The sequence below is a fragment of the Onychomys torridus genome, chromosome 2 (genome assembly GCF_903995425.1).
Source record: "Onychomys torridus chromosome 2, mOncTor1.1, whole genome shotgun sequence".
NCBI lineage: Eukaryota > Metazoa > Chordata > Mammalia > Rodentia > Cricetidae > Onychomys > Onychomys torridus.
In genome coordinates, this window is record NC_050444.1 from 160,494,566 (window position 1) to 160,521,324 (window position 26,759).

Below are 26,759 nucleotides of genomic sequence, written 5' to 3' on the forward strand. Positions count from 1 at the left end.
TATAAGTGAGTTCCAGGTGAACCAGGCAGGATCACACTGTGAGATCCTATCTCCAAAAAACAAAATAAACAAATTAAATAAAAATAATCCAGGTGGTGGTGCTGCATGACTTTAATCCCAGCACTCAGGAAGAGTCGGCAGGCAGATCTCCAAGTTCAAGGCCAGCCTGATTGATCTACAAAGTAAGTTCCAGGACAGCCAGGGCTACACAAAAAAAATTTTCTACATAAAATAAAATAAAATAAAAAATAAAGAATTATCATTGTAAGAAACATTAAATTAGTGTAGAATGGCTTTTCAAAGAGCACAAGACTAAAATACAACAAGAGTCATTTGATGCACTGGTTGTACCTTTATTAATTTTACCTCGTTCACTAGCAGTTCTGTGATGCAAGGTTACAATACACAGTTAGATAATGTCTGCATTACACATCTAAGGCTATACAGCAAAAGAATCAGGATTAGTACAAATACAAGAACTGTATTTACATTTTGTATACTCAAGCTCCAAACATCAGATATTTACAAAATAAAACATGAAAATGAAATCCAAAATTAATAATGTACATTGTTGCTTGTGCTCAACTCCTTCACTGGGGAGAGATCAGTTTGCAAAGTATTGGTTCAAAAAGGCCACTTATGCTTCATGGGTTCTGTCACAGCATGGGGATGGTGACAAGAGACTTGGCTCTCAACAGACAAGTACTTTAGAGCCACAAAGTCTAAGACAATGTGTAGCCATACGAAGGCTGGTGGATTCCTTGGGAGAACTGATTCCAGAATACACAGCATGGGGAAAAAAAACAATTAAAGACACGACAAGCAACATGTAACATCCAGGGTTTGACATGAGACCAACCTCTGCCTGGACTTTCTGTCTGAGCAGCTATCTACTAGGAGGCTTTGTCTCTGCTTTGCAGGACTGGGCACCAAACCAAAGGCATCACACAATTGCCAAGTGCTCTATCACTAAGCTACGCCCCTAACCTCTGGTGTTTTTAACACCGGTTCTGCATCAATTCTTAATTTCTTGAAGTAATTAGGATCTCTCAGGATTTTATAGAGCTCAAATACCTACTTCATAAATGGCCTTTTGAACAGTAACAGTAATAATCTGATGATCTCTGACTTGCTCAACAGTCATGATCTTACCCATTCTTGGCAGATCACTGGTTATGGCAGATGGCTGCAGTTCACAGAGCCAGAGTTTAATTCAAATGCATTCAGCAGACCTTCTAAGAGCAGCAACATAATTATTATTTTCTTCTCATAGAGCAAGTTAAAGATTACAATTTCAAAAAGGAACTCAAATGAAAAGTGAAGGACCCATGCCAAATGAACACCCAGCCCTGGTATTGTTCAGGAGAGCCAGAGCACAGCACCCGAGGGACTGCAAGAGTCCCACCAGGCGCCACACAGTGCAGAATCATCCCATCAGTCCAATGTGCAATTCATTACAGCTCTATAAATATACAAACGCCTTACAAAATTAAATCTCCCTGTAAATTAGACAAGCAGCAGCAGGTAACAAAGTCTATGCTTTGAAATACATTCCAGGAATCACCTGTTTTTAGACCTCAAAGACCTTTCACAATCATCCTTCATTCTTTCACCTAAACAAGATGAAAAATCTTGAAAAATAAAGATTCCACGTAGCTGAAGAAGAGACATAATGGTTCTTAAGTGATGAACCTTCAGCACTCGCCTCAAGTTTCTCATTTATGGCTGGGTCCAGGGGCCTGCTCTGAAGCAGCCTGGCCCGTGCTCCTGCCTAGCCTTGTGCAGGGACTGCCTGGCCCCGCAGTCTGAGCCTGAGAGCTGGCTGACTCCCAGGGTAGTCTCACAGAAGCAGGCAGGCCTGAGCACTGGTCAGGGGGTAGTTATGAGGCTATATTTGCTTGGGAGGAAGGAGAAGTAAAGGAAGAGGGAGGATGATTAATTTTAACCAGCACTCACTTTCTGTAATTTGTAGGTTTTTATTCTAGTTTTTTTTTTTTGTTTAAAAGAGTGCTTTGAAAATTATATATATAGTTTCCTTAAAGTCTAGTTGTCTTAATTTTCCTGCTACCGTGGCAACCACAAAATCTCCCACATAGGTCCTGCCATAAAACCCTTCCTCTTTCAAAGCTTCAAAGCAGAGGTGAGCTTGTCTGGAAATGGAACATCTGTCCCCAACTGCTCAGATTCCAATCTGAGCATGGGCCCTACAGAAAGAGGGGCACCAACAGTGGCAGAGAGAAACACATGTGTCCCAGTTCCAATCCCACTTTTCCTGGACTCCTAATGAGGCTGCCTTATCTGGGCATAAGTGAAAGGGCGGTCCAGTTTGGCTCATTCTAACATTTTATATTTGCAAAGCAAAGACTTTCTAAACCAGTTTTGTTTGAGTTAAAAGAAAACACAAGTCACTGCAGGGTTTAGTGCATTGAACGACTTCACTCTCCTTCAGGCTTCACACCTCTCATCACAGACACGGATCCATTGAACTTCATAACAGCAGCAACATCAGTGATTCAATTTAAAAGAGACCTTTCCTCTTCATTTCCCTGAAAGTAGATTTCATTCTGGTCCAGGAAGCTGTCTCCCAGCACAGAGCCTGCTGGATTTGAGTCTACACCAGAGGGGCATGTTGTGTTCATTAGACAACAGAGACTTCTAACTACATTAAAAATCTCATACATATGCTTAGAAAACAAGTAACATTACAGCTAGTGACCTATGCTTTAAGGAGAGAAAGGAAGTTTTAAAAACCTACCAAAGTATTTGTTGATCAATTTTTTAGATAAAAAGTCTGATTTTTGCCCTTTCTTTTCTCCATGGTCCACTTTTCCTTTTCTTTGCAAGGCAACAGTAACAAACGGAGCTGGGAGTCCTGTTCTTCAGAGAGGCCCCTCTGAGAGGTCAGAAGCAAGGGTCTGCATACTCACACAACTGCCTAGTGGCTGTTCTGCAGTGGTGAATGAGCTCGTGACCAGAAAAAAAATCCATTCCACCATTACCCTCAGGTGAAGAACCCTCCCAGAGTGAAGGTGAGCAGATGCTTTCCTGGGTGCCTGAGCGATGGTGAAACACGCTAGCAAGACCAGTCAATGCCACCATGAATGAGCCCCAAATCACTGGCAAAGCAGCTGAAGGATCCAAACCAGGAGCTTTCTGTGCCCTGCTCAGTTCCGTAACACTGGCCGGTAAATGAAGAGCATGATTTTCTGATGGTCTCTTGAACCCTGACCTGGTTTGTTAGAAGCCACAGAAACTGGGGGCGGGGAGTTCTTCTTTCTAAGGGGGTACTTCCAAACCACATGGGAAACACTGGGGGGGGGGGGCAGGTCAGGATCCAACAGCAAACTACAAGACAGTTGGGGACATTCCTTCTCGTCCTCAAGCATTGTCTTCTGATTTGTTTGGAGTGGTGGTAGGGACTGAATTCTGGCATCCAGAAAACAAAGCCTGCCATGACAAGCACTATTGGGAATGGCCACTGGATTCAGATGGTGACTTCAGAGTTTATGCTGAAGCTACAATTCTTTGACCAAAGGGAGCTCCAACAATCACAAGTTGCACTCAGCACTCTCAGAGCAACATTGATCTAGTTTATCCCCAGGAGTCAAGCACTCCCCCACTCCTCTTGGTGGGAAATGTGTTTGTTCATGACATCACATAATTCCAAATAGTGTGACCAGCACCAGGAATGCTAAGGACAGAGTTGGGAGACTCCAAGACAAAAGCCTCTTTCCCAGTGAGGAGGAGAAAGTCTGCAGGATTCTGCTGTGAGCAACTATAGCTCATCCTCTAAGGATCACCCTCATGACCCACTGCCCAGTCTACTGCAGCAGCCTGGCCTCAGGGGCCAGCAGCAGCCGCTGTCCAGGCCTATCACAAAGGCCCTTCTGTTTCTTCCACTCTGTAAATCCATGCTCTAAGCCCTGATTTGGATAGAGAATATAAATCCCATTTCTGAGTTTCCCACAGTGCTTTCCCTGAATGGAAATGCAGGGATTAGCCACTAAATAAAGAGACAGAAGGAGGGAGGGAAAAGCAAGTTTTTTTTCAAGGACTGACATGCCAAATGTCTCCTCTCTTAGTCTTAAGCCACCCAGGAAAAAGTAGTATTATCATAAACCGAATGTGTATGTGTGTGTGTGTGTGTGTGTGTGTGTGTGTGTGTGTGAGAGAGAGAGAGAGAGAGAGAGAGAGAGAGATTACCCTGAAACCAGAGATATACAGAGACAACAGACAGACAGTGATTACAAAGGGGATCTATTGTTCAAAAAGAAGCGGAAGTACACTGGAAACAATCTGGAGATTTGCTGGACCCCTCAGGGTTTGTGTGTGAATGTGAGTGTACACGAATATATGTAGTGCTTTTTTTCCCCTTTTGTTAGGCCACATGCTACAAGTCTTAGCACAAGAAAAAGAAGAGTTCAGAACCATGGAGATAGGGACCAGGAGAGCTAGAGAAGTGCTGGATGAAAGGGAGAAGTAGTTAAGCCACAGGATTACAGACAAGAATAACCGTTAAGAATCACAAAGAGAATGAGAGGTAACACTTCCTTTATCTGTGCAAGGCGAGCAAGGCTCAGCAGCACTGCTTAGTATTTTGGCTGGCTCGGGCATCTGCGAGAGAGTTTTGACCTATGAGAAAAATGGGAGGCAGGTTAGAAAACCGGATATAGGTCTCCTCACAAGTAACACCACAGGCCCAGGTTTCTTTTGTTGTTGTTGTTTTTTTTTGGTTTTTTTTGTTTTGTTTTGTTTTTTTGCCAGAGCTGAGGATTGAACTCAGGGCCTTGTGCTTGCTAGGCAGGCTCTACCACTGAGCTAAATCCCCAACAACAGGCCCAGGTTTCTATGCTCCTAAACATGACTAGACTGTGGTCTTCTCTACTGGGGGAAGTCTGTGAAATAAGCCCCTCAGAAACAGAGAGCTGAATTGTGAGAGCCAATTAAGGCACTCACAATCTTTCCTGTACTCAGTGCTCTCCCCTGCAGGCTTCCTGAAAACTGAAAACAAAAGGGGACAAGTGGTGAGCCCTAAGTGTCCTTATGGTGTGGACACAGAGGTCTTACAGAGACAGGGACTTATCTTCACCTTATACCTTCATTACACTCTTGTCTTCCCTCTATTTTCATCCTACTTCGAATGACATGTCTTTTCCTCTTTATGCTGGTATCTTGGGGGCTGAAAGCCAAGGAGAGAAAGGAACTGGCCAGGAATGGTACTATACACCTATAATCCTAGCACTTGGGAAGAGGTGGAGAACTTGGAATCCAGCCTGGACTACACAGTAGGAATGTCTCAACAAGACAAAATGAAACAAAAGAACACTTTACCTTATTGTGCCAGCCAGAAGTGGGTTAAAGGCATATAACCAGTCATTCATGTCTTTGTCATTGAGCGCTTGCAAAAGGACCCCACGGTGCTTTGTGCATACAGCAAAGGTATTAGGTGTCTGGAAAGACACAGTAAGTAAATGAGAAAGTTATTGTAGAGAAAGAAAAATGGGAACCATCTTGCCATATTCACAGGATGCACAGCACTTCATACTGAAAGTTTAAGCAACCCAGATAGAAAGTAGGGCCATGCCACAGAGCAGAGCGCCAAAACTCTAAAGGGAAAAATATAGATAGCAACAAAAAGCAAAGAAGACAGACTGACCTTCACCATGGCCTGCTGGTCCTCACTGTACTCCACCTGTGCTGTAGACAAGTTAATGATGCCACGTTCTACTGGGTCTTTGTCACTGTTATAGATGAAGACATAAGGACGACGAACCACAACAAAATGTTTAGCCCAGTTGCTGGAAAGTGGCTCCTTGAAATGCAGGTATCCCTTCTTAGATACCACTGACCTAAAGGACAGTGCAAAAAAAGTCAGTTTCTCCTAAAGTAAACAATAAGCTGAGAACTATCAACACACGCTTCTACTAGGCCAGCCCTCAGATGCAGCAGACAGGCAAATGGTCCATTTAGCCTAGATTCTCCCTGGTCAAAGCAACACAGAAAAAGAGCAAATGCCACAACCACACAGAATGCCAGGTGTGGACGCTGATGCACACAGCAGGGACGGCCGGTGTACTCTAGGCTGGAACAGACTTGCACATAAGAACTGGACAACCAACTCCTGATGCTGCTTGTCACAGTACTCACCCTGCTCTAACTTCTTCAATGTCTGGAACAAGATTGAGAAATTCATTTTTTCCTGCTCGGGCCAAATAGGGTGTCTCCACAGTTGGGACGATCTGAAACTGTTCAAATTCTTGGCAGGGACTAGAGGCACGAGAATTGGCTTCTGGGGTCCTTACAGAGGAAGAAAGGAGTAAGAAGCATTCAGGAAGGTCAAAGCACCTGTGGACATCACCTACCAGGACACAGGGCAGGTGACATCAGCTTCAGAGTTCAGTTAAGAAAAGCTGGTGTCAGGGTGGACTTCTCAATTCTACTTTATGTTCTCCTTGCAAAAGGACACTGGGGGTTACTGAGTCACAGTCTTGCCTGCTATTTTATGAACATAAGCATCTGAATATGAACCCTATGCCCTTGTGAATTTCCTTTCAGTTTCACAGCCAGACCTGAGGCAGTGATTCTCAAAGTACAGCCCCTGACTGACAGCAGCAGCATTCTCTGGGCCTGGTAGACTTCACAATCAGAAACTCTGGGAGGCACTTGGCAACTGTACTGTAGCAAGTTTCTAGGGGCTGGTTTTTTTTTGTTTTTTTTTTTTTTAACATTTTTTTAATTCATTAAAAATTTTTCCATTTTACATACCAACCCCAGTTCCCCCTCCCTTCCCTTCTCCCGCCTCCTCACCTCCCTCCCACTCTACCTCCATCCACTTCTCAGAGTGGGTAAGGCCTCCCATGGTAGTCAATAAAGTCTGGCTCACCAAGTTGAAGGAAGCCTAGCCCCTCCCCATTGTATCAAGGCTGAGCAAGGTATCCCACCACAGGGAATGTGCTCCAAAAAGCCAGTTCATGTACCTGTTTCAAGGGTTTTTAGTAAGTCTGCTATCGTAGGAGATAGTAAAGAAAGTGAACAATGAGAAGAGAAACATCTAGGTTCCTAGGCCCACAGGAGCAGAGTGGTCATCGGCCATTCTTTAGGTCTCTGTTTTGGTTGTGTTAGGGACTTCCTAGAACAGCTTAATCTGATGATACTGTATCTTTCTGATGCTAAAAGTCCTTTTTGCAAACTTCACTATTTCCTCTGTGTGTGGGTGTGTGCGCGCAAGCTCATTCTTGTGGAGGCCAGAGATCAACACCGGATGCCTTTCTCTACCATTCTTCACTTAATTTTAAAAAGTTTCAATCTTTTATATAGTGTCTATAATTTGAGAGTTTTATACCTGTATACAATGTATTTTGATCATCTCCACCTCTCTACTTCCCCCAACTCCCTCTGACTCACCAACACATGTCCCTTCCAACTTCATGCTAATAATCCACTGAGTTTAGTTAGGTATTCGCATAGGCGTGGGGCCCATCTAGTAGAGCAAGGGCAGCCTACTAGTGGCCACGCACCTATGACTCTCTCCCAGCAGCCACCAGCTGCCAACAGTTCCTCAGCTAGGAAAGGGACCTTGTGAGCCCAACCCCATCCATGGTAGGATTGTGACTGGCTTCATCTCATGTAGGCCTTAGGCAGGCAACCACAGCTATTGAGTTCATGAGTTGCAAAGGCCATGTGTCATCCAGAAGCAGCATTTCACAGTACTCTTTCCCATCTCCCAGTTCTTAAATTCCTTCTGTTCCCTCTTTTGTGATGTTCCCTGAGCCTTGGAAATGGTATTTTTAGACAGGGTCTCTCACTGAATCTGGAACTCAACAACTTTATCTAGACTAACTGGCCAGCAAGCCCTCAGGATCCACCTGTCTCTGCTTCCTCAGCACTGGGATTATAGGCACGTTCCACTGAAAATGTTTTTATATGGGTGCTGGGGATCTGAACTCAGGTTCTCAGGCTTGTACGGCAAGAACGTTACTATAAGAGCCATCTCCCTAGTCCTCCATGTTTAATCATTTCTTCAGTTGAGATTCAGCTTTCATTTAGTTGGTGTGTTTAATTAGCTCTTCCTTTCTTAGTGGCACATATAACAATTTCATACAGTTAATAACACTCTAAATTTATTTATTTATTATTTGTTTGGTTTTTCAAGACAGGATTTTTTTGTATAGACCTGGCCATCTGTAACTCACTCTGTAGACCAGGCTGGCCTCAAACTCAAGAGATCTGCCTGCCTCTGCCTCCTGAGTGCTGGAATTAAAGGCATTCACCACCACCACTGGCCCTAAATTTAATAAGATTTAATGAAAAAAGTGCCACACATTTCTGAGTGGTCTGTAATAGGATAGTGATGCCTTCCTGAGAACCAGAACCACAGCAAAGCTGGTATTTTCTTTCCTTATGTCTGAAATCTGAGCACTTACTTCTGATCTATTGAGTTGCTCCTTGAGTCCACCAGAGAGGGGCATGTGGAGGAAGGGGTGAGGGTAGAACTGCTAAAACTGGACACAGAGGGATCCCGTCCAATTGGAGAAATGTCAGACAGCTAGAAACAAGGACATGACCAATGAGATTCAGCAGCAAAACAACAGAGGTCAACAAATTTAGCTAGACTAACTGGCCAGCAAGCCCCCAGGATCCACCTGTCTCTGCTTCCTCAGCACTGGGATTATAGGCATGTTCCACTGAAAATGCTTTTTACATGGGTGCTAGGGATCTGAACTCAGGATCTCTTGTATGAGAAGAACTTTACCTCTGCCTCTGCTGTAGAGAACAGCAGAAGTTTTCCAAGACAACCAGTGCTTCCTTTTTATTAAGCTGATTCAAAAGTCTTTAAAGAAGACAAGCCTCAGCTGGGTGTGGGAGCACACACTTTAATCCCAGCACTCAGGAGGCAGAGGCAGAATGATCTCTCTGAGTTAGAGGCCAGCCTGGTCTACAGAATGAGTTTCAGGACAGCCAGGGCTACACAGAGAAACCCTGACTCAAAAAACCAAAAACCAAGCCAAGCAAGGAAGCAAGCAAACAAACAAAGAGACAAACCTCTATACACAATTATTACTGTTAGTAGACGATGCACCCTTGGCTCTAGCCCCAGAGTGGGGAGAAAAAGAAGAAGGGGGAGATGAAGGAAGGGGAAAAGAGAACAAGAAACGTCTTTCATCACTAATTCTCCTTGCTATTAAATAGCCTTATGCACATAAACATCACACACCTACAGCATGTATACATTGTTCTAAGCACACGGCAGAATTCCTGCTCTCATGAAGCAAACATTTGATCAAGGGAGATGGACTTTTTTGTTTTGTTTTCTTTTGTTTGAGACACATTTCTCTGTGTAGCTCTAGCTGTTCTGGAACTCACTTTATAGACCAGGCTGGCCTCTAGTTCCAGAGTAGTCAGAGTTACATAGTGAAACTATGTCTCAAAAAAATCACAATAAATAAGTAAATAAAAATTAAAGGTGCCAGATAGTGGTGCCAGAGAAATGGCTCAGTGGTTAAGAGCAGTGGTTGCTCTTACAGAGGACTTGTGTTCGATTCCTAGTACCCACAAAGTGGTTCACAACTATCTGTGACTCCAGTTCCAAGGGATCCTGTAGATGTAATCGGCTTGTTAAATAAGAAACACAGAACCGATTGCAGAGTTAAAAATCACGAGGTCAGAGCAAGAGCGGAAAACCTTACCCTTCACTGCTTCTGCTGTTCTTCCTCTCCGCCAGAGACCTACTTCTGTGTGTCCTGTCTATTTAAAGACTTTCTGTTCTGTTTTCTCATTGGTTGTAAACCCAGCCACATGACCTCCTCGTCACTGCCTGTTTGTACAGATCTCCAGGTCTTCTATGGTTGGTGTTGAGATTAAAGGCGTGTGTCTGCCATGCTGGCTGTGTCCTTAAACACACAGAGATCCGCCTAGCTCTGCCTCCCAAGTGCTGGGATTAAAGGCGTGCCCCACTACTGCTCAGCTTCTGCTCTGGCTTGCTCTGACCTCAAGGCAACTTTATTGACATATAAATAAAATCACATTTCAATACAAATAAAATATCACTATAGGATCCAACACCTTTTTATGACCATCACAGGTGCCAGGCACAAATGCAGTGCATAGACCTACATGCATGCAAAATGCCCATAAATATCAAATTAAAATAATAAAAATGAAAAACAAGAGTTTCAGAGAGCTGCTAGCTTGCTATGTGGGCTGAAGGAGGCCCATTCCCAAGAAGACAATGCTGGATCAAAAACCAGAAGAAATGATGGATATAAACATGGGGATGTCTAGAAGAAAGTATGTAAAGTATACAAAGACCCAGGCAAGGAAAAGCCAAAAAGTCAGGCTGATTAAGACACAAGTACTCTCAAGTACCATCACTCTTTGCTGAAGTCACTGAGCTTGATGCCACCAGTAGCCTTGTAACTTTTAAAAAAATTTATTTATTTTTATTTTATGTGCATTGGGTGTTTGCCTACATGTATGTCTGTGTGAGGGTGTTAGATCTTGGAGTTATAGATAGCTGTGAGCTGCCAGATGGGTGCTGGGAATTGAACCCGGGTCCTTTGGAAGAGCAGCCAGTGCTTTTAACTACTGAGCCACCTCTCCGGTCCTCACCTTATGACTTTTGTGTCATACAAAAGCATACCACTTCCTACATCACATTCAGGGACTCACGGAAAAAAAAAATTCCTGTGTGACAGTGACCCACATCATAGAGGGAGACCACCATCTTCACAAGTCAGTATTCTGACTGTACAAAATCAGAAGACATTCCAGAGAATAATGTTATATACCTTCAAAAACAATCTATAACCAATGCTGGTCCTAAAAGCACAAAAGGAAATTTGGACAGCTGGAAACAGACATCACCATGACAGTGAAAAACAACAGTCTTAGTATGCTCACCTTACAGTCACTGATGCTGCCATGTACCTGGTTGAATTCTCGGTTGAAAGTGTGGGTGAGAAGCTGCAGGCACTATAAAAGAAAGACAGAGGTGAATTGGTTAAAACTGACCATAAAACTCCAATGGCTAAATGAACCCCTGTATTCAAGGAGAATTAACATATCCAACACCTATGCTAGAGCTCAAATGTTGCCTTAGGATAACTAAGAATATGCTGAGGAAAACCAGGATATATCTAGTTAAGGCAATAAAAAACAAATGGATTTAAACAACCATTCTTTATTTCCCCCCCAAGACAGGGTGCTGTGGAATAATCCTCTTGTACACTGTAAAGATTTATCACTGGAATTGGTTTAATAAAACACTGACTGGCCAGTAGCCAGGCAGGATGTATAGGCAGGGCAACCAAACTAAGATAGGAAGGAGAAGGGATGAGTCAGGGAGTCACCAGCCAGATTCAGGGGAAGCAAAATGAGAATGCCATATTAAGAAAAGGTAACAAGCCACGTGGCTAAACACAGATAAGAATTATGGGTTAATTTAATATTAATAATTAGTTAATAATAAGCTAGTTAATAATAAGCCTAAGCTACTGGCCAAGCATTTATAATTAATATAAGCCCCCTGTGTGGCAATTTGGGAAGAGATTGCCAGGTATTTGGGACTTGCTGGCAGTTCAGAAACTTCCACCTACAACAGGGTTTCTCTCTGAAACCAGCCTGGCTGCCCTGGAACTAACTCTACAGACCAGGCTGGCTTCGAACTCCCAGAGATTCACTTGCCTCTGTCCCATGAGTGCTGGGATTAAAGGCGTGTGCTACCACCTAAACAATCATTCTTCATACAACCAAAGCAAATTACTAAATATCATAGTTTAGAAGTGCTTAGGAGCACAGTGGCCCATAACAGCAGAGGTAGGCAGATGTCTGTGAATTCAAGGTCAGTTGGTCTACACAGCAAGTTCTAGGCCAGCTAGGACTATTTAATAGAAAGACTCTGCCTCAAAAAAAAAAAAAAAAAAAAAAAAAAGAAGGAAGAGGAGGAGAAGGAAGGAGATGATGGAGGAGGAGTAAGTAGTAATAGCAGTAGTAGTAGTAGTAGTAGTGTTGCTTAGGAATACAGCAGCAGGACCAGGCATGGCAATAGATCTCTCTAATTCCGGCACTGAGCAGACAGAGCCAGAAGTTCAAAGCTAGCCTGATCTACATAACCAGTTCCAGATCAGCCAAGGCAATACAGGAAAGACTCTGTTTCAGAAAACCCAAAAGAATGAACATCCCTTTAATTCTCAATTCAATAAAAGACATGGACATGGGTTGGGAATATAGCTTAGTGGTAGTATTTGTCTAGCATATATGAGGATTTAAGTTCAATTCCCCACACTGGAAAAACAAAAAACAAAAACATAACACTTCCAGTTTCCTAAACCCTCTAGAAGACCACTTAACTACTAAAGCAAGACAGACAAAAACCCCTGTCAATTTTCTATTTCCTTTGTCACCAACTACTGAGCAACTACACAACCAGGAGTCATCCTCAACAACCCTCTGCCTTCTCCCACCTATCCAGAACCCCTTCCTCATGTTCTTAAAAGGCTTCATCTTTCCTTCCTGGATTAATGTCACAGGACCTCTCCCGCAGTCTCACAAAGCTATCCTTTTTATTTCACTGAAGAAAACTTTTACTGTTGTTTAACAGATTTTTTGTAGTACTTAAGGTCAAACTCAGAGCTGTGCTCATGCTGGGTAAGTGCATTACCACTGAGTTATATGCCGTTATTCCTATTAAAGAATTTTTAAATCCTGTTTAAGAAAACAAATACCATTTAAAATATTTACATTACTCCCAGGACCCACTGAAAAGTCCTAGATGCCCCACACAGGACCCACCCTATTCTTGTCCCTCTACCACATGAGTTCCCTCATGGATAGTTCACGATGCCACATCTATAAGACACACCACTGTGATATGCTTGTTACCCAGTCTCAAGCTTAAGGGCAAGAATTGATCTTTATTACTTCTACATTCAGTGTTAATGTCTTCCAAGAAAACGGCTGAAAATGAAAGAACACAGAGACTATCTCAGCCCCCTGGTGGTGGGGACTCTAAGCAAAAGAGAAGGGACTCACTACCTTTGTAGCCAGTTCTTTCTCTCGGTCTACCAGGCTCTCGATGTCTGCTGAGTCATAGCCACTGCTCTCACTCGGTGTGATGGCACTTTCAAAGGTGGTGGTTGAGATCTGAGAAGACATACTGGTGGAGGTACTAAGGGTCCCACTGCTGAGGCTGGGGGACAATGAGTCACTCAGAGACTTGGGTATGCTGTCACCAAGTCTCTCCCGAAGCAGCAAGAAGTGGCGTGTTTTTTCCACCTGAGAATATGAACATCAACATCTAAGCTCATGAAGTATTTTAATAGGCAAATCATTATGCTTTCATCATCACAGAAAACCAACAGTTAGCGGAGGTCATCCGAGAAGGCTGGAGTAGGACTGAGCAGCGAGCGGCTGGTCTCCTCCCTAAGTCCTCCATACCTCGTGCAGCAGCTCCAGCTTCTCCAGCTGCCACTGGTGCTCCAGGATGAGGCTGTCTCCACGAGGCCGCCAGCCTGCTAGGTTCTCCTCTCCCCGCACATATGCCACGGAGGTATCCAAGACTTTTCTCCTCCGTCTCTGCATGCCTAACAACAAGAAGACACATATCTTTTTGTTTTTCATACCTCCAGACAAAAATGCAATTCCAATTTAGGTCAAAACAAATGACTAACTCTTATACATATTTACATAGCAAACTAAAATTGACCTTAAAATCTATGAGATTTTATTAACAAAATCAATGTCAGGAATGGTGACACTCTAGCAGGAAATCTTTGTGAGTTTGAGGCCAGCATGGTCTACACACTGAGTTCCATGACAGTCAGGGCTACATAGTTAGACCCTGTGTTAAAAAAGAGAAAGAAAGCCAGGTGGTTGTGGTGCACGGCTTTAATCCTAGCTCTTGGGAGGTAGAAGCAGATGGATCTCTGAGTTTGAGGCCAGCCTGGTCTATTACAAAGTAAGTCCAGGACAGCCAGGACTATATAGAGAAACCCTGTCTCAAAAAACAGAGAGAGAGAGAGAGAGAGAGAGAGAGAGAGAGAGAGAGAGAGAGAGAGAGAGAATGAGAATAAATCTATGACATTCTCCCAAAACTATTCTCCAAACTTGTTAGTATGGGCCCTGCACATACTAAACAACACTCTACTATTATTACGCTGTCTCAGTCCTTATTATGAACCTCTGATGATTTCCCAGGTAAAGCTGATGTTGTTACAGGCCCAGTAATGAAAGGCTGACAAACGATCTTTGTTAAGGTAGTGTAGTAAGCAGCTGTGAGGTTTTCTGAACAGCCAAGCATGGTGGCTCAGAACCTGTGACCCTGGCACTTGGAAGGCAAGATGACTGCTCTAAGTTGCAGGTCTGCCTAAACAAAACCTGATCTCAAGAAAAGCTTTCTAAGCCAGTTATTCTAATTCTCAAAAAGTTTATATTTCATAGCCTAGCATATCTTGTTAGACACCATTTTCATAATGACATTGTACATCATAAATCTTGTATTTATGTATCTTACCCACCCTGAAAACTGGTTTGTAAAATATACACAGTTTCTAAAACACATGAATAAGACTCCAACTTTTTAGTAATACTCTTGAAGCATATGGTATGGTAAGAGCTTACCTGGGCTACCAGTATCTGCCATTTTGCATAAGCTCAGTTCATAAATTCCAGTAACTCGGTTGCTATTTGAAAATAAAGTAGAGCAGCTGCTGAGTTTCTTGAAGCACAAAAGTAGGGAAACCTAGATCAGCTTACTTAGGAAAAGCAGGGCTTCTCAAGGGCCACAGTTCCACACTCAGATACACACACCGCCCTTTTCACTCTTATTTACTGTGTGTGCGTGTGTGGTTGAAGGCAGCTCGGGGAGTCAGTTTTCTGCTGCCATCATGGGGGTTCTGGGGCTCAGACTTAATGGCAGGCCCCTTCACCCATGAGTCACCTTTCTGGTCCTAGCTACGACACTGCTTATTTTTATCAGTAACTAATAGTTTGTTTACTTGTCTTTTCTTAAGAGTTGCTTATTTTCATTTAATCTGTTATGTCAATAGGGTGAAAAGACTAGGATAAACTAGAAAATTCACAGCATACATGAGGAAATGAAAAACTTCTTTTCCTGACATAAGAGAAGATAGGAAAATGTCTGATTGAAATGAAATGATCAACAATTCTGGACACTGGGAACAGAAAGGGACTCTCAAACTTTCATTGTATTATAGTAATTCTTATTTTATTCATTAAGCTGGGTGGTGATATTCATGTATCTATGCCATATATTCTCAAATGTATTTTTATGCCTTAAATGTATACAATAATTTTTTCTTAAAGATTTATTTATTTATTATGTATACAGCATGTATGGCTGAAGGCCAGAAGAGGGCACCAGATCTCATTACAGATAGCTGTGAGCCACCATGTGGTTGCTGCGAATTGAACTCAGGACCTCTGGAATATTAGCCAGTTCTCTTAACCTCTGACCCACCTCTCCAGCCCCTGTACAATAACTCTCACAAAGATGAAAATATCAATGGCAATCTGTTAAAAAATATGATTAACAGTGACAATTAGTCCTTGCAAACCCGTTTTGGAAGTATTTACTATACAACATTGTCCTTTCCTTCATCAACTCACACATTCATTAACATTTATTACATGCCACCACGTGAGTCATGGCATCTCAGGTATCAGTCACTCAATTGGCTTATAGATTGTTAACTTTGCAACAGCAGACAGGGTACCTAAGGGCTGTTGTTTCTTTCTGTTGGACTGGGCAAAGACCTGGAAACTAAACTTGTTTCATAAACTTACGAGTCTGGTGACTTTGAGTAACCACTACCAAAGAGGCTTCGCAGAGAACGTGGCGGTGAGATCTTGGCATCTCGGGAATAGAAGACCATGCACACATCCTTGGTGATGACAGCTGGCTGGATGCAATGATCCAACTGCAAACAGACAAGATAAGGTGCTGAATGAATGCAGGCAGAGCACCTGTGATAAGAGGCTGTAAAGTAGCAACTTTGGAAAGCTGGTTCCAGCTGTGGAGATAGGCAGGCTTCTGCTTCACCAATAATTTAAAAAGCCTCTCAACAAATAGTAATGGAAGGTCAGGAGCATTCATGATGAACACGTTTCTTTTCCTTTGAGGGAAAATGCTAGCATTCTACACTGTTTAAAAAGGAAGAAACAGCCGGGCGGTGCTGGCACACGCCTGTAATCCCAGCACTCGGGGGACAGAGGCAGGCGGATCTCTGTGAGTTCGAGGCCAGCCTGGGCTACAGAGTGAGTTCCAGGACAGGCTATAAAGCTAAACAGTGAAACCTTGTCTTGAAAAACCAAAAAAAAAAAAAAAAAAAAAAAAAAAGGAGGAAACTGGGACACAGAGAGAGCTTCTCTAAAGACACAGGGGCAGTAAATGACAGCACAAGGATTAGAACTCAGGCTCAGATCAGGATGGTATTGCATGTCTGTAATCCCAGTACCTGAGAAGTAGAAACAGAAGAACCAAGTCACCCTCAGCTACATAGTGAGTTTGAGGCAAATCTTGACTACATGAGACTGTTTCTCAAAAAAATAAAATTAACAACAGAAGATCTTAGGCTTGTTCCAAGACTTAGAACTATTAGTTTCTGTTATGCTCAGGAAAGCCTGGTATGAAACTGTTTTAACTGGTGATTGGGTTCCTGAAGCTTAAGAAATTAAAAAAGTTGTTATCTTTTGACTAAAAAGAGCCCTGGAACAGAATCTAAAACAATCAGAACAGTTACAATCAAATAAAGTAAATCAAATAAACAATTTAAGAATATGGAGAGAAAAGGAATGAAAAATACATTGAAATTTTGCTGACCGCTCCCCGTCACTGCTTACTTCTCAGAGCCTGCTCAAGTTTTGGGTCCCTTACCTCCAGATAAGCGGATAAGGTCATGTAGATCTTTTCTCCATAAGGTGTCACTCGGTTCAGAAGGAGGGAGTTATGTAGGGAGCTGTCCCATACAGCCTCAAAACGGTAGAAGGTCCTGAGGTCAGAAAGACAATGTGTCAACCAAAAGTAGCTGATGTTAGGGCACCAGAGGGATTGCTGGTGTCAGGGATCCTAAGGAATCCTATGTCAACCACTGTGCTCTCTGTTAATCACTCTTTTAACAAGGAAGGAACCTTGGCAGGTGCCCATCATCATTTAGGAACACTTAGTTGTGTACCCCATCCATGGTTTTTGATAAAGGTTTTGCCTATAACATGAAAACAGCAACAGCACTGTCAGGAATGGTAGCACATGGCTGCATCCCAACACTCATGCAGTCAGGACTGCTGAAGTTTGAGGCTAGCTTGGTCTAAATAACAAGTTCCAAGCTGGCCAGGACACAGCACAAAACTCATTCTTAAACAAAACCAGCCCTACCACCAATACAAACTGTGAGAGCATTCAAAAGAATTAAGAAGAATGTGGACAGAATCTGGAAGAAAAAGAACAAGTGAGCCACCCTATGTGTTTTAATATTAAGATAAGAAGTAAGGACTCAGTAACTGTCAGCTTTAGTCCTCATATCTCTGGAGATCTAAAGTTCACAGACAATTCTGCTGGTGCTTAGAAACACTGTATCTGGGATGCTAAAGGTAGGAACAGGCAGAATTTAATTATGGAGAAGGTTATTTCAATGAATGAACACAAACTGAGCTATCAATAGAACAGAGTAATTGTACAACACCAGAGGCAGTTAATTATTCTTCATTCCTTCAAAATCTGTCTGAAAACCAACCGTGAATTTAGGAAATAATCATAAGCTGAAGTTAGCAGACGTCCACAGACTAGTTGGTTAAGTTCTTCAAGTATTAGTTTTTCCTACTGGCAGACATGACAGACAGGTGACACCAGTGGAGCTACAGATGAATTCCATTTTCCTTCTTAGAACTATGACACTTCATGGGGAAGATGCCTCACAACACTAGCTCTTGAGCAGAACAGAGCTCATCTCGATCACACAGAAAAAAGTGTTTATAGTCCCTGCTCCCTGCAGTCCTGTTCTTCCTTACACCTTCTAAATGGTGACTCGGTCACTGGTTCTGCTTTCCTAGATTTCCAAAGACAGTCAACAGGCATACCTTCTATCTAAGCACACCCCATGCATCTTCCTCCAGAAAACAAGAGCAGAGAATTTTCTGGAAGTGAAGTCCCTAACCACACCTCATCTTTCCAGTGCCCAGGTTTGAAGTGTGGCCACTCCCCTTTGTTCTTTTCTAGAATGTGCTTCTCAATGTCGAGTTTTGGAGGCAGGAAGTGTGGGTCAAGAAAATTCTCTGTACAGACTCAGGAGGCATACAGATAGCAACAATTAAGAGTGTCATCAAGTAACCCAACGTGTAACAAAAATGCCAAACAGAGGAAGCCTTTTTCATGGCTTACAGATTCAGCAGAAAACCTTCATGCATTCAAAATCCTGTTTAAAGTAAAATCTTTATTTCAATTTGGTTTAAGAAAATTCTAATAGTGGGAGACAACACTCAGCAAAAGAATCCACCACACTGAGAGTTGTTCTTTTATTCTGTCCCTACTTGTCAAGGTGTTTCGGATGGGATGGTATACCTGTCAGCTTGCCAGGATGGGGACACACATGCTAAAGTAAATAAATAAGGCTCCTTTAGAGTAGTTGGCACTATGACAGACTTCTATCACTGTCACCTGTCCTTGTGTTTATTCACTCAGCCCCAAACCCTCACCCAGCTCCACCTAGGCCACTCCTGAGACTTCCTGGCATTCTTCCAGTTGAAGCAATGTTTGCAGCCATTGAGGAAACTCTTTTCACACTTCATTTCCAAGTTAAGACTTCACTTAATCTAAAGCAAAAATTTGACTAGCACAAACCTGGCTGAGACAAAGGGGAATTTTGTTTCTAATTTAAAAAAATCTTTATTTATTTTGAGAAAGTGTCTCACTATTTAGAGCTAGATGGCTTGGAACTCTATACAGACCAGACTTGCTTCAAACTCAGAGATCTGTCTGCCTTTGCCTCCTCAGTTCTGTGCTACCATGCATGGCAACACCAACTTCTTAAATTATGGTTACACTTCATGCTGGCTGTGTGTGTGTGTGTGTGTGTGTGTGTGTGTGTGTGTGTGTGTGTGTGACACAGAGGAGAGTCAGGTGGGACTATTCTCCTGCCAGTGACATACCCTGTTGAATTCACTGGGAGAATCTCTATGTGAATAGGTGATATCCAGACTAAGATCTAAACTCATTATACTCATTCATCTGCCAAATAATAGGCTGGACCACCTTTTCATGTGTTGTTGGAATATAATCTAGGAATGGAGTTGTGTGAGGAGAATTCTGAGTGTTTGTGAAAAAACTCCAAGAAAACAAGACAAGAGTCTTGCGACCTCAGTTTCTTCAAAACACAGAACTGTCCTTGGAATGTGTTTCTGTGCCCTCCCAGGTGAAGCAGTAGGATTATTCATTACAGCTGGCTGTTGTTGCTCATCTGACTCTATGGGAAACACATTTTTGCCATGTGCAGCTTTGTCCTTGTGACTGTACACTTTCCGAAATCGACTCCTCTTAGCCCTCAGAATGTAAATTGTCTGATGCTCTCAATAAAGTTGGCTATTGCATGAGACTTTAGTCCACCTCATTTTTAGGCTACATTCTCCCAGGTTCCACCGCCTTTAGAGCGGCAAACAATGTAACATCATTTTCTTCAGTTTTCTTTCCTAAATCAAGTAAAAGAAATAGGAAAACACTTCACTATCAAGAATTTTTTCTAGTCTAAAAGGACTTTTTCCCCCATTCCTAATTTTTTCTGCCCCCCAAAAGAAAAACATGTTAAGACATACAGATAAAAAAGAAATGTTTTAAAATACATGAGGCCATATGGAGTGGCACACGCCTTTAACCCTGACACCTGGGAATCGGAGGCAAGAGGATCTCTATGAGTTTAAGGCCAGCCTGGTCTATACAGTGAAACTCTGTCTTTTTTTTTTTTTTTTTTTAACCCATCAAAATATAAAATAATAAACAAACAAACTAATGGACTAACATTTCTTCTTACAGACTCAACCACCCAAGTAGCCAGTTTGGTCTCTGTGTCGTGGGCACGAAGAAAATGAGTACGGTCTGCAAAGCTACAGAGCAACAGAACTTTCCATCTTTTGAGAGTGGTGAGGGTGTGGAGACAGGGAAGGGAAGGGGGAATGTCGGAGAACAAAGCCTACAATTTCATATGAAATGTGAAATTTTCTATTTCAGGATGTAGAAAAGGACAATTTGAAGAAACATTTAAAAATCAGTAAATGGAATGAGAAAATAATTTAGAGCACTAAGTCATTTGAGAAGTCACACATGAAACAGTGTACACATCAGAGGAACCTAAGGCACCCACGGTATTCTTAGGTTGCAAATAAGGTCTTGCTCTGTTCTAGGTACAGCTTAGGTTTACACAGGAATTAAATCACTGAATCAAAACAGCAACCAAAGCAACATAAGACAGAGAGCATCCTAGTAAACTAGAGTCTCTATGTGCAAAAGAGCAACACAAAGTACCTAGGAATATCCTTATCAAGAGAGAGCCTGCAAAAACAGAAAAGGCTTTCGTTAGTCTGGTGACGAGAGAGAGAGGAGAGATAGAGAGAGAGAGAGATAGAGATAGAGATAGAGAGAGAGAGAGAGAGAGAGAGAGAGAATAGAGAGAGACAGAAGCATAGAAAAAAGTTTTTTTTTTTTTTAAAGGCAAAATATGCTAACAAGCAAACTGAATTCCAGTGCACAAATAATGAACAAAGAATGCTGGGACACAATCTGATAAGGGACTTACAGTAACATGGACCCTTCTCCTGAGACTTCATTAAGAAAAAGGATGAACATACAAGGGGATATGGAGATCAGATCTATTAATCACCCCCCATGGGGACCTTGTACTGGATATGGTAAAACACTGCTGTTGAGCTAAAAGAAAACCAAGGCAATTGGTTAACACAAGTGTAGGTGTGGGAAGAAAGGGAATTGGGACCTTGTCAATTATTCTTTACTATCATGTGTTAGAAAAGCCCTTAAGACACATACATGGTACTACCAATGTGCAATTTCTGCATTCAATTCAAACACTAGCCCTTACATAACTAGAACATGAGCCCTCTTAGTTAAACCCACTCAGCAACTCACCATACTAACCTATGAGCCTGCAATGGTTAAAATGGTTAAAACTGTGTCAACTTGACAGGCCTAGAATCGTTCTTGGAGACAAACCTGTAGGGGTGTGTGTGTGTGTGTGTGTGTGTGTGTGTGTGTGTGTGTGTGTGTGCGCGTGCGCGCGCACACTTGTCTAGATCAGTTAACTGAGAATACAGTCTGAATCCTCTGGAAGAGCAGCCAGTGCTCTTAACTGCTGAGCCATTTCTCCAGCGCCCTCAAAGCTTTTTATGCCAGCTGTATTTATTATTACAACCGTTTAAACTTAATTAAACATTAGGCATGTCAATCAAATGTGAAGGTAAAAAGAACTTTCTGTGAAGATCAATTTAAATGATTTTTTTCTAATGTGAAAATTCTGAATGATTTAATTTAGGTGTTAAATTTAGGTGAGTTTTTTTTTTCTTTTAATTTGAGACAGGCTTTCACTATGTGGCCCACAATGGCTTCTGACTTTAAATCCCTCTTCCTCTCAGCTTCCAGTTCTTGTTTCACCAACTAGAAAATTACATGATACATTGTGAGTGTGGTTTTTACAAGGAAGAATCAGAATTCCAACAAATGATCCCATAATTAAATAAAAGACTTCAACCCATACCAGGAGCTTGATAAATGAATGTGTACACACCAAGATTCAGTTAAGACAAAGAACACTCAGGCTGGTGAGATAGCCAGCACATGAAGCTCAGCAGCCTGCCACTAAGCGTGATGACCTGAGTTCACTTCCCAGGACTCACATGGTGGAAGGAGAAAACTGACTCCAGCAAGTTGTCCTTTGACTTCCATATGTGTACATCCTCACACATGTACACAAAATAAAACGTAAAGGATAAAGCTCAAGATGTCTATCTTTCATTTGAGTAAGCATTTCTAAACTTCTATTATACAAAGCTTGTTGCTTCTAAAAAGGCAAATTCACTTCATATAGCACATGACTTGCTGCTGCCTTGGGTCAGAGGACTTTTCAAGGTTATGTCCAGCACAAACACTATCTACTTAGCAGCCACAGGAAATTTAACCCATTTTTCAAAGTTCCAAAGTTGTAGTGATGAATGCCAGATGAACACTGGCTATAAATGCTTGGCAGGAGAGAAAGCCATGTGGTGTCTCTGCTGACTTCAGAGACATGGTGTTGTTATGGTCTGGCTAGGAAGAGGCAACACTACCCTCTCCCCAGACACAACACCCCTTCATACCCACTCCTTTCCACAGGCCCTGCCTACTCTCCTTACATGCAGAAAGGCAAGCACAAGTCTGTTTTTCGTTTCCTATGCAAAACTGTAATATAAAGGAAAATGAACCCTGGCCCAAGCCTTTTCACTCTGTCTCTGCCTCCTGTCTCAACCCTGCCCGTTCCAACACACATGAACAAGCTTTCCAGGGTAGAAAGCAGTACAGAGAATTAACTCCATACTGCGAGGGCAGCGTCATCAGCCCACAGTAGGTGTGCATGGGCTCCTGGTTCCCAGTCCTTCCAGCTTAAGGAGGTGGATTCTCTGAGACAATAACCTAACCTTCTTCCTGGCCCAGGTAAGTCAGACACCCAGAGACTTAGCTCCAGGCTAACATGGAAAGGTTGGCTATGTGCTTTCCACACTGCTCGTCACACTTGAATATACAAAAGGAAATTTATGAAGAATTTAGTTTAAAGTTAAAAATAAAACCCATTACTGATAGGAGTCAATGTTGTAAATAATAGCTCGTAGTAGCCGGGCAGCGGTGGTATGTCTTTAATCCCAGCACTTGGGAGGCAGAGCCAGGAGGATCTGTGTGAGTTTGAGGGCAGCCTGGTCTACAGAGCAAGATCCAGGACAGCCTCCAAATCTACACAGAGGAACCCTGTTTTGGAAAAAAAAAAAGTTCATATTAAATCATCAACTTTAGGGCTAGGCAGTGGTGGCATAAACCTTTAATCCCAGCACTCAGGAGGCAGAGTTAGGCAGACCTCTGAGTTAGAGGCCAGCCTGGTTTACAGAGCGAGATCCAGGACAGCTGGGGCTACACAGAGAAACCCTGTCTCAAAAAACAAACAAACAAACAACAACAACAAAACGGAAAGAGAAAGAGAGAGAATGAGAATTTTTAGGCAGCAGGTTGGGCAAGAGAAGAAACAGATTTTTATTTTAAGATTTATTTTTTATTTTACTTTTTAAATTATGTATGTGCATGTTAGTATAGGTATCCACAGAAGCCAGAGGCACTGGATCTCCCTGGAGCTGGAATTATAGACCGATCTGAGTCATGTGATATGGGTGTTGGGAACCAAACTTGGGTCCTCTGCAAGAGCAGTAAGCACTTTTAACCAATGAGTCATCTTTCAAGCTCTGGAAACAGAATTTCTTTTTGCTTTTAATTAAATTAATTAATTAATTAGAGACAAAGTCTCTCTACGTAGTCCTGGCTGTTCTGGAGCTTGCTATATAGACCAGGCTGGCCTTGAACTCATAGAGATCCTCCAGTCTCTAACTCCCAGGACTGGGATTAAAGGTGTTCACCACCATGCCTAGTGTCTAAAACAGAATTTTTGAAGAAGGGAATTCCTCTCTTCACTGGCACTAGAAGTCGCCAGAAACAGGAAATCTAATGGGAGTCCACCAACAAGCACCAGGCTGACACTCTGTGCCCGTGGTCATCCTACCTGCTGGAGTTGTGGGAAGACTTCAGGGACTTAGCAGAGATGATGTTGAGGGAAAGGATAGCATCAACAGCAGCTCCATCTACCTCAGGTCTATTCCTAATCCGGCCTAAAAGAAGGGATAAAGAAACCAGTTGGAGGCCAGAGCTTTGCATATCTAAGGTAAGGTCTCTACCACCAAACCATAGCACTGATTCATCTAATTATTTTACATCCAACTAACTGCACATTCAGAATGAGCAGAGATTTCTTCATGATCTTCTCATAACCTCTAGCTCAGATCCATACTCATAGTTAATAGTAGGACGGCATACTAATGGGAACTGGGAAAAGGAGTTTCTTTTTTTTTTTCTTTTCTATTTGCAGTAGAGGGGATTAAACTGAGGACTTTGCATCTACTAGGCAATCACTCTACTCCTAAGCCACAACACCAGCACTCAAAAGAGCTTGAAACTCAAGGCCTTTATTTTCTTTACTCTGTGTTCTCCACATTTCTATACCTCTCCTGCACTCTGCACAGAATGATGACATTTCTTAAAAGCCAGGCTGTCCTCGGCTGACGGAACATACTTACCTACCACCAGCTCACGAACGTCTTTCCAGTGGAGCTCACTACCCTTCTCGTGGATAATAGTCACTGTGATCCGTCGCTGGATGCCCTAGGAAATAGAAAAAGATTACAATTTAGAAGACTGTGCTAGAAACTGAACAAGGCAGTTGCTGATCTGGTTTTAAGAGATGCCTTGTAGGGCACAGTGTTTCACACCTGTAATCACAGCATGAAGGTTGAGGCAAGAGGAATACATGCATCCTGGGATAAGACAGAGAAAGAAAGAGTGGCAGGGGTGGAGGTGGGACCAACATACAGACAGATATACACACAAGAGGTGGGGGAGACAGAGACAGACCAACAAGCTGATTGAGACCCTGTAATATGCTCTAGGGCAGTGGTTCTCAACCTGTGGGTCTCAACCCTTTTGTGGGTTGCATATGAGGTTTCCTGAATATCAAATATTTACACTATGATTCATAACAGTAGCAAAATTATAGTTATGAAGTAGCAACAAAATAATCTTATGGTTCTGGGTCACCCAACATGAGGCACTGTATTAAAGGGTCCCAGCATTAGGAAGGTGGAGAACCACTGCTGTAGGGTAAGAACTCTAATACAACATGGATGGAAACCTGGACAAGTCATTTTGAGCAATGGCTGATTTTTTTTTTTTTTTTTTTTTTGAGACAAGGTTTCTCTGTGTCTAGGACAGTCCTGGCTGTCCTAGAACTCACTTTGCAGACCAGGCTGGGTTGGAACTCAGAGATCTTCCTGCTTCTGCCTCCCAAGTGCCCAGATTAAAGGCTTGAACCACCACCATGCCCAACGTGGTTAAATTTTTTTAAAAGATGGGATCTTGTTATTTAGCTCAAACCGGACAGGAGCCTACTAAGAAGCCAAGACTGCCCTTGAATTCATAATCCTGCTTCTACTTCCTAAATGCTGGTATTACAAAAGTGTAGTAGCATACTAGGCTTTGAATATAATTTAACCGAATGAGTAGGCTCTATTTAAAAAGTGTATTTTTAATCTTTTCAAAGTTTAATCATCTACCCCCATGAAGAAGATCTGGCTGGGCTGGGTGGCACATAATGTAATCCTAGGACTGGGAAGGTTGAGGCAGGAGGATCTCTAAGTTCAAAGACCTGGTACAGAATGATCTTTTTGTACACCGTGATGATGTGTCACTCAGATTGGTTTAATAAAAAGCTGAATGGCCAATAGCTAGACAGGATTTTAGGCAGAGAGGATGCCGGGAAGAAGGGCAGAGAGGCAGATATTCTAGGAGATTCAGAGGAAGCAGCAAGGGCAGTACACAGTAAAAGTAACCAAGCCACAGGTGAAAAGAAATGGGTTAATTTAAATTATAAGAGATCGTTAGAAACAAGCCTAAGCTATCGGCCCAGCTTTTATAATTAATATTAAGTCTCTGTGTAATTATTAGTGAGCCAGAAATCCCAACCAAAAATTGTCTATAACTTGGGCTATATAGTAAGACTCTGTCACAAAAAACAGTGTTAAGGATATAGCTCAATAATAGAGTACATGCCTAGTATGCAAAGGGCTCTATGTTTGGCCTGTACAGCCAAAACTAAAACAAGAAAAGAAGAAAAACAAAAACTCCTCATTGCTAGGTTATGGTGGTGGCTCAAGCCTGCTAACTTAAACAAATGAGAGGCTGGGCAAGAGACCCGCCCTGTGAGTTGGAGGCCTGCCTGGATGACACAGTAATGAAACAAATTAATAAAACCAAACAAAGACTACTGGCAGTGAAACACAAAGCTTCGAAACATTATGAAATGTATATAAAATTGTATGAGAGCAACACAAATGGTAGTAATTGAACTTAAATGTTTTACATACAAAAATACAGTGTATTTTGACCACAGTCATCTACCACCACCTCCCTCCAACTCTTCCTAATGCTCCCACCTCATCACCTTTTCTGCTTCATATCCTCCTTCTTTGTTATTAATACCCACAGTCCAACTAGTGCTGAACACATGTGTACAGGTGCGGGGCATCCACTGGGGCATGGGCAAACTATCTGTATCCATATCCCTAAGGAGACTGACTCCTTCTGACACCATCAACTATGGTGACTCTTTCAAAGATGAGGCCCTGGAGGATCCTCCTCCAAACACTTTTTGAAAAATAACTATTCTAGAATATTTTTATACATTCAAAGAGTATATTCAAAATTAAAACCAAAAATGGTATGATGGCTACTTTGGTTGTCAACCTGACTATGTCTGAAGTAACTAAAACCCAAAAATGGCTGGGCATACCTATGAGGGATTTTGGCTTAATTAAAGAATTTGAAGTGGCATGATCCACTTCTAATCTGGATCTTTGAGATGGGAACATACAGATCTTTTGAGGTAGGAAGACCACCTCTAATC

The 26,759-nt window shown here is 42.3% G+C and overlaps 1 protein-coding gene across 9 annotated transcripts in view; it reads right to left on the reverse strand.

The window, feature by feature from the left end:
- Window positions 1-329: 329 nt before the first annotated feature.
- The window catches only part of Kif1b (kinesin family member 1B), a 144,808-nt gene continuing 118,378 nt past the window's right edge, over window positions 330-26,759 (reverse strand). For all 9 annotated transcript variants that reach the window (XM_036179184.1, XM_036179180.1, XM_036179176.1 and 6 more), the window contains 13 exons: window positions 24,379-24,463; window positions 23,808-23,913; window positions 16,892-17,006; window positions 15,802-15,935; window positions 14,617-14,678; window positions 13,435-13,580; window positions 13,033-13,272; window positions 10,900-10,971; window positions 8,424-8,545; window positions 6,148-6,297; window positions 5,657-5,849; window positions 5,332-5,450; window positions 330-4,632 (listed from right to left, as the gene is read on the reverse strand). In XM_036179184.1, the coding sequence (XP_036035077.1) occupies window positions 4,590-4,632; window positions 5,332-5,450; window positions 5,657-5,849; window positions 6,148-6,297; window positions 8,424-8,545; window positions 10,900-10,971; window positions 13,033-13,272; window positions 13,435-13,580; window positions 14,617-14,678; window positions 15,802-15,935; window positions 16,892-17,006; window positions 23,808-23,913; window positions 24,379-24,463 (1,587 nt within the window). In that variant the 3' untranslated portion in view covers window positions 330-4,589. The remainder of the gene's footprint in view (window positions 4,633-5,331; window positions 5,451-5,656; window positions 5,850-6,147; window positions 6,298-8,423; window positions 8,546-10,899; window positions 10,972-13,032; window positions 13,273-13,434; window positions 13,581-14,616; window positions 14,679-15,801; window positions 15,936-16,891; window positions 17,007-23,807; window positions 23,914-24,378; window positions 24,464-26,759) is intronic.